Source organism: Mus caroli, chromosome 2, assembly GCF_900094665.2.
Source record: "Mus caroli chromosome 2, CAROLI_EIJ_v1.1, whole genome shotgun sequence".
Taxonomy (NCBI): Eukaryota; Metazoa; Chordata; class Mammalia; order Rodentia; family Muridae; genus Mus; species Mus caroli.
In genome coordinates, this window is record NC_034571.1 from 47,241,142 (window position 1) to 47,248,333 (window position 7,192).

The following is a 7,192-nucleotide window of genomic DNA, read 5'->3' on the forward strand; positions in this document are numbered from 1 at the left end:
GTGTCACTGTGGAGTGGACTTTGAGGTCTCCTAGTGTTCAAGCTCCACCCAAGGTGGAATCAGAGTGTCCTGGCAGCTTTTGGGAGACAGTTTCCTCCTGGCTGCCTTTGCAACAAGATGTAAAACTCTTGGCTCCTCCAACACCATGTCTGTCTACACGCTGCCATATCTCTTGCCATGACAATAATAGACTAAACCTCTAAAACAGTAAGCCAGTCCCAATTAAATGGTGTCCTTTATAAGAGTTGCCTTGGTCATGGTGTCTCTTCGCAGCAATAAAACCCTAAGTCAATAGGTGATAGATAGGCAGGGAGACAGACAGAAAGACAGACATTTTAAATTTATTCTTTAAAGATTTCATACAATGTATTTCAACCATATTCAACTTCCCTGTCTTCCCCCTCCAGTTCCTCCTAGGTCTCATGTGTGACACGCCCCCCCCCCAACTTCATGTTCTTCATGGATGTTCTTCAACTAGCACACTGAACACAATCAGGGCTACGCACAGGTGTGCAGCCAGACACTGAAGCATGGCCAAGCTCCCAGGGACCACACCCTGAAAGAAACTGATTCTCCCTCCTCCAGCAGCCATCGACTACTGACCACCCCCATCAGGAATGGGAGCTCATGTGTGCCCTGCCCATCAGGCCTGGAATGCAAACTGGCTTGAGTTTGTGCAGGCAAACACGGCTGCCCTGAGTGCACAACTGTACCAGTCCTGCTGTCAGGTCTGGAACACACTGGTCTTGTCCACCTCTGGACCTTACTGTCTTCCCACCCACTGCCTCTCCCAACGGTGTTCCCTGAGCCCTGGCAACAAGAGAGAAGGCCTGGTGAGCAAAAGATGACAAATCCTCCTCCTCCTGTGCTTTCCTTTTTAAAATCTTGGCCGAGAGCAGAAGATGCTCCCACATCAGGTAAGGCAGTCTGGGCGATCTTTCAGGGGAGCCTCCCTCCCTACTCAGGCGATTTTTAATTTGGGGCAAATCCCAGTAAAAGCATCACCACGTCTTAAGCAAGGAGATGATGGGTAAAGATGCATGCAGACCTCAAAGTGGCCTGGCAGCTTTATTCAAAGGGGACGGGTAATACGTAGAGGCCAGGGAAAGGGGATGATACAGGGACGAAATCCAAATGCTTGGCAACCTCCAGAACACAGGAAGGAATATGTGGGGCTTTCAGTTTAAACCCCAGTTCTCAGGGGAAAGGCAGAAAGGTGGGTATTTCTTATAATTACCCATCAGAAGCAAGCTGCTCCTCCCCACTCTCATACACAGCCCTGAAAATGCTTATGGTTTGAGACAGGTGTGTAAGAACTCTTTGGGAAATGCTTGTAATAAATCATGTGACTTCATACCCACCCCAGACAGCTATGCTTTAAGTTAGCGTCTCGGTACTAACTGAATCTGTGCAACACTAGCTATATCCTAAAACACTAAGGGAGGCACGCCCTGCCCTTCCCCTTTGCCAGAATGGCTGGAAATGTGCTAACTGTGGGACGCTCTCACACTATATGGTTCTTTCATTCTTTTGAGTTTGCTCTGGTATTTCACCACAGCAAGAGGAAGCTAACACAGACTGTACTTGGAGGTGGGCCCTTGAAAGGGGGTGACTGAGTCATGAAGGAAGGCCCTCATGATGGAATTAGTGTTCTAAGAGGCGGGGGATTGACGATCTTGCTTTCTCGAAGGAATGGGGCCCTTATCACAGCCTAGCTGTGGCTGCACCCTGATTCCAGCCTTTAAACTGTGAGAGATGTCTATTGTTGAAGTCACCTCTCAAAACCTGTCACAGCGGCCCAAACAAGTGGAAACATTCTCTTCACCAGGTTGATCACGTCCTCCAGGGCACAAATGTTGTTCAGACTCATGTAGTCCCATTTGTCAAGTTTTGGATTTGTTGCCTGTGTTTTTGGTGTCAGAAATATACTAAGGAAACAAAAGCATTTATACATTTGGGATTTATATGGCAAAGAAAAATAAAGACCCATCAGATTTTTTTCTTATGCTTCTCTAACGATACAGTTACAAGAATCATGGGCATGTTTGTTCACTTTAAGAGGGACTGATAGAGTTCCATTATTTATTAACCAAGAGGAGCTCTACAGAACTCCGTTATGTAAAACTGACTTACTCTATGGCTAAAGTCAAGGAAGTCGCAGACCTGGAAACAAATCGCTATGGCTTTCCTTTGTCTTTATTATTGTACTGCTAAGGTAATAGCATTAGAGGAAGAAGATCCTGGATGCTCAGAATGCAGATGCTGCTTAGCTCAATAATGACGCAGCTCACAGTTTAATTTTCTGTAAGTTTTACTTTATTATGGTGCAAAGAGGAATAAAGAGTCAGTAGAAATCATACTTGAGACATTGAATCTTTTCCAGGCAAGTGCTGATCCACAGTACGATGCTCTCTAGCAGTGCGGAGCAGCAGCAACAGCAGCGAGCCTGAGCTGTCAGTCAACGCAGCAACCAGGGTAAGCAGTCCTTTCTTCACTGTGGGCAGTTTGGCAAGTCGAGGGTGTTCTGCAAATTACTTGGATTAACGGCATTGCTGATTCACAATGTTTTCAACTTACAATGCTCATCTGCACGCCACACTATCGTAAAGCAAGAACCACCCACAAAAGCCACCGCACAGACTTCTCCCAAGATTCCCCAACAATTCTAACAGAACCACAATGTCCCAAGTGAGCTTGACCAACATTCTAATGCTATGTGGGGTTGGGTGAATGTAAAACCTGAGAAGCTCGCAACAGCATAAAAGTCATGCAAACCTATGCATGGGAAGACTTCTTTTCCTAATAATTTTAGATTTGGAGGGAAAGTGAGATTTCTTCAACATTTAGTGAGTTCTCTTTTCCAGGTTTGATTTAGATATTACTTTTTATTCCATGCTAGTCCCAGTTGTTGTCTGCTGCGTAACTTTGAATAAGTAGTTTCATATCTCTAAATCTTATCTTCTCCTATACCTCAGATGGGGAAGGGGCAGGGGAAGTGACCATGATAAGTGTGGCTGAGACTTCAAGTGACCTTTTGCCCTGCAGATTTCATGAGCTGTGTCTTAAATAGGTATGTGTCCGAAGGAGGTCCTATAAGATCAATATGTGTGCTGTGAACGTTGATCGAAACTCTAGGATATCTGCCACCCAGTTCTTCTAAAGCCTGCCTAATGTTTCTTTTCTCTATATCTCCCATTCCTTCCAAAACCAGTAGCTCTTTTCTGAGCTCAAGGTAGAACTCCTGGACACACTCTTCAATGAATTCTTTCACATGTCTGACGCTGCCAGAGCAAGACCCATCCTGGGCGTCTTGTAGACAAATGGTAGTGACGTCGCCATCCACCCTCTCCTGACACAGGACATGGTATTTGCTCAGTGTTAGATGATAAAACTCACACTTGTGTTTCAGATAAAGGAAAATATCTGTGTCGAGCACAAGTGTTTCTGGGCTGCCAGCAGGCTCAGGTACAAGGGTCCCGAGTATCGACGCAGAGTTCTCGCTTTTCTGCAGGATCCTTCTAGTCTTCTCTCCATTCCAGTTTCTCCTTTCACCAGGATCTTTCCTGTTGTTTTCTAAAGGGGAAATGGCTTTTGATATCAAAGCCTGTTTGAGCTTCATGATGGCCAGAAATGAACCTTGCACAGAGATTTTCCCACTGGGTCCCAATGGGCTAAAGTTTAAAGTTGGGATTTTCTTTTTCAGGTCCACTACTAGGCTTTCTAGCTCAATTTGAGTGCGAAAAACAGACAGATCAAGAATGGCCATCACATAGTTGAAGACCTACAACGAGAAAAGAGAAAACAATCAAGACAACACTGCCTAGCGGAGCAAAACCCGGCACACATTGTCTCCTGCCTCTCTTCCCAGTGGCTCAGCTCTAAGGTGAAGTCCAGGCTTCTGGCTTCTCGATCTAGATCACCCCTACAGAGAGCCTACGCTGTTCCACATGGAGTAACAGCCCCCACCACACACCCCAGAAATGAAAAGTAAAACAATATTTTGAGACAAAATGCTGTTTTGAAACGAAGTGCTTTTCAGAATCCATTGATATAAAAACTGTTGGTGTAAGCTCCACAGACAGACATCCCCCTGCAGTTGGGCCTGCCCTACTTCTCCCAGCTTAAATTTCAATAGCTGGCTACACCAGAAGCCTGGATTCCCTAAAGAATCTGCATGGAAACTAATGGGTTAGATTTTAACTTTTGTTCTCATACCCACTTTTCTCGCTCCTTCAAAGTTCCTTTTTAATGCTCATCTTAATTATTCTCTAGTATAAAACCTTCAGCCCTGCTATCATCCATGACAACAAAAAAGCTCATGGTCACTTTAAAAGTATCAAGGGACACATATAATATTAAAAGATAAAACCAACATTTCTAGAAGCAGCTTTTGCCTTTGAGACCTGAGAAGCCTCTTCTCTTTCCTAAGAAGCCATGGGAAGGGAGCACTTTGTATATCATTGTGTATGAAAGACTTTCCAAGAGAAATGGGATCCAGGCCTCAAACACACCCCAGGGCCCACACTCACCTTTTCACTGAAGTGAGAGACTGTGAGCCGAGGCTCTGAGCCTGGAGAGTGTTTCTTTTGTCTGATGAAGTCTTTTGCAACTAGGAAAACATTAGCATCAAAAGTGTTTGTGGCATGACACACCAGTAAGTACCTTAATTTACAAATAGAGATGTTCAATTCTATTGTTTGCAAAGTAAGTTTTGGTTTGGTTTTTTTGTTTGGTTTTTGTGTGTGTGTGTGTGTGTGTGTTTTTTTTTTTTTTGCAACATCTATCTCCTTCACCTGACATTCAGATAACATTTCCTTTGTGCTTTAACACACTAAAGTTCACCATAAATGTGTTAATAGGATACTAATTCTACTTTTAAACACACACAAATCCATACATGAGTAAAGAGCAATAGCCTAACGTCAATCCTCCATGCCACCCATCAGAGGAATACTGCCTTCGAGAAATTCCACCCTGCTGAAGTTTTTCTCCTAACTCGCTGCTAATCCTTCATCTCCTGCTCTTCACTCAACCTTGACAAATCCAGACCTCGGGCTTCTTTCCTCACTGTACCCACCCATGGCTAATCTCAATCTCTATGGCTTTAGACATCTCTACATGTATCACTTCCAAACTTCTGCTCCAGCTTCATTGTCCTAAAAGCCGTCACATGAAGGATAGCTTGATTCTTGGTCACTGCTCCCCCAAACATCCTCAAATCTGTGTCCTTGGTATTCACTGGCTCTGTGGTAGCCTCTCTACAGCTGCAACCCACTGATAGATCGCCACACTGTAACATTGTTTCAAAAGAGCAACTCCATTCCTCCGTCCCTTACTTAGAACCTCCAACAGCTCCCACTTCACCACAAGCAACCCAGAAACCTCTCCTGGACCACAGGCTGCTCAGCACCCTTGGGTCCTAGCTCCAAGCTATCCGCACCTATTTATTACTTTGCCCACATTCATTCCATTCCTGCCTTCCTCTTTCTGCAAACACTCACCGTGCTTCCACTTCCATCCTCACCACACTCCCACCCCAACAATTTTTACCAGTCCTTCATTTATCCTAGAATGCCCCTCCCCTCTATCCTCATGAATCCCTCTTTATCCCCTTAGCCACCACACCCACCCACCCCTGCTCCTTTTGCTTCATTCTGGTCTCTACTTAACTGTTAGGTAAACAGAGTGTTTCATATCTGGGAACACACCTAGTTGGTACAACACATGTCCTGCATAGATGAAACCTTGGATATTACCCCCAACATGCCTATTACACATGAAACCTTGGATATAATCTCCAACACACATACACGCACACACACACAGTTCCCAACCCAGATCTGGTAATGCAAGTTTGTAATCCCAACTGTACCGGAACAAAAGCTGGAGGCCCTCAGTTCAAGACCAGTCTAGGAATCTTGGGTAATATGATAAAATTCCATCTCAAAAAGCAAATAAGAAAGAGGGCTGGAGAGATATGTACCAGGAAAGAGCACGTGCTGCTCTTCCAGAGGATCTCATTCTCTGCACCCACATCCAGTGATTCACAATCTCCCACATGTAACTCCAGCTCCAAGGATCCGATTCCCTCTTCTGCGCTTCTCAAGCACCTCTATACACATGATATTCAGACACTCAAGCGCGTGCACACATCCACACACCATAAAATAAAAATAATAGAGATAACTCTTTTCAAATAAAATGTTAAAAGAGCAAAATTTCCTGACCCAGTCTACCTAAAACAGTACCACCCACTGCTTTTATCTCTTTATTATTCTCTATACTTTTTATTTTAACATTTATATGTTAACATATAAACAAATGTAAATAGACATATATAGATATAAATAAGGGGCAAACATATTCTACATCTGTTGCCCTAATAAATGCCCAACCTCATTGATGACCACTACATGAAAACCAAAACGACTGCCTACTCCACTCATGGATGTATTCTCTACATCTAGAATAGTATTTAGCAATATTCAGCACATGAAATATCACCTTACACCACCACTGCCGAATTTTTAAAGATATGGCAAGCCCTTCCCACAATCTCATACCTGAACATGGCTTTTCTTCCCCCACCCCCAAACAGAACATGAGCCTTTTTTTTTCCTAACACACCTGCATGGGACTTTCACTCCTGAAGGGGTAGAGCACGGAGAATGTTCTCTGGCATCTATCCTCTAGCATCTAAGCCTAAAAAAGACTGTCCCTCCTCCAGGCTGGAGTAGCAAGGACAATCTGCAGCCACCAATCTGCAGCTGGCTGTTTCAAGATGGAGTGGGAGACAGAACACCTAGTCCTAGTTCAGGTGCAGGCCATGGTTCTCAGTTCAATGTTACCAGTAACAAAGCAGACTCTTTATTAGAATTTCCACCTGAGAGCCTGGAGAGATGGCACAGTGATTAAGAGCACTGACTGCTCTGCCAGAGGTCCTAAGTTTCAAGTCCCAGCTACCACCTAGCAGCTCACAACCATCTGCAATGTGATCCAATGCCCTCTTCTGGTGTGTCTGAACACAGATGCAGTATACTCATATAAATAAAATAAATAAATAAATCTTGAAAAAAGAAAAAAAAAGGACTTTTCTTTTTTTTTAATTTTTAATATTTTTATTACATATTTTCCTCAATTACATTTCCAATGCTATCCCAAAAGTCCCCCATAGCGCCCCCCACTTCCCTAC

The 7,192-nt window shown here is 44.0% G+C and overlaps 1 protein-coding gene across 6 annotated transcripts in view; it reads right to left on the minus strand.

Moving 5' to 3' along the window:
• Positions 1–2,293: 2,293 nt before the first annotated feature.
• Positions 2,294–7,192, minus strand: part of Rbm43 (RNA binding motif protein 43) — a 10,880-nt gene continuing 5,981 nt past the window's right edge. For 5 of the 6 annotated variants that reach the window (XM_029469783.1, XM_029469798.1, XM_021156112.2 and 2 more), the window contains exons 4-5: positions 4,530–4,609; positions 2,294–3,781 (exon numbers count right to left, since the gene is read on the minus strand). In XM_029469783.1, the coding sequence (XP_029325643.1) occupies positions 3,023–3,781; positions 4,530–4,609 (839 nt within the window). In that variant the 3' untranslated portion in view covers positions 2,294–3,022. The remainder of the gene's footprint in view (positions 3,782–4,529; positions 4,610–7,192) is intronic. The other variant, XM_029469777.1, reaches the window with a different exon arrangement.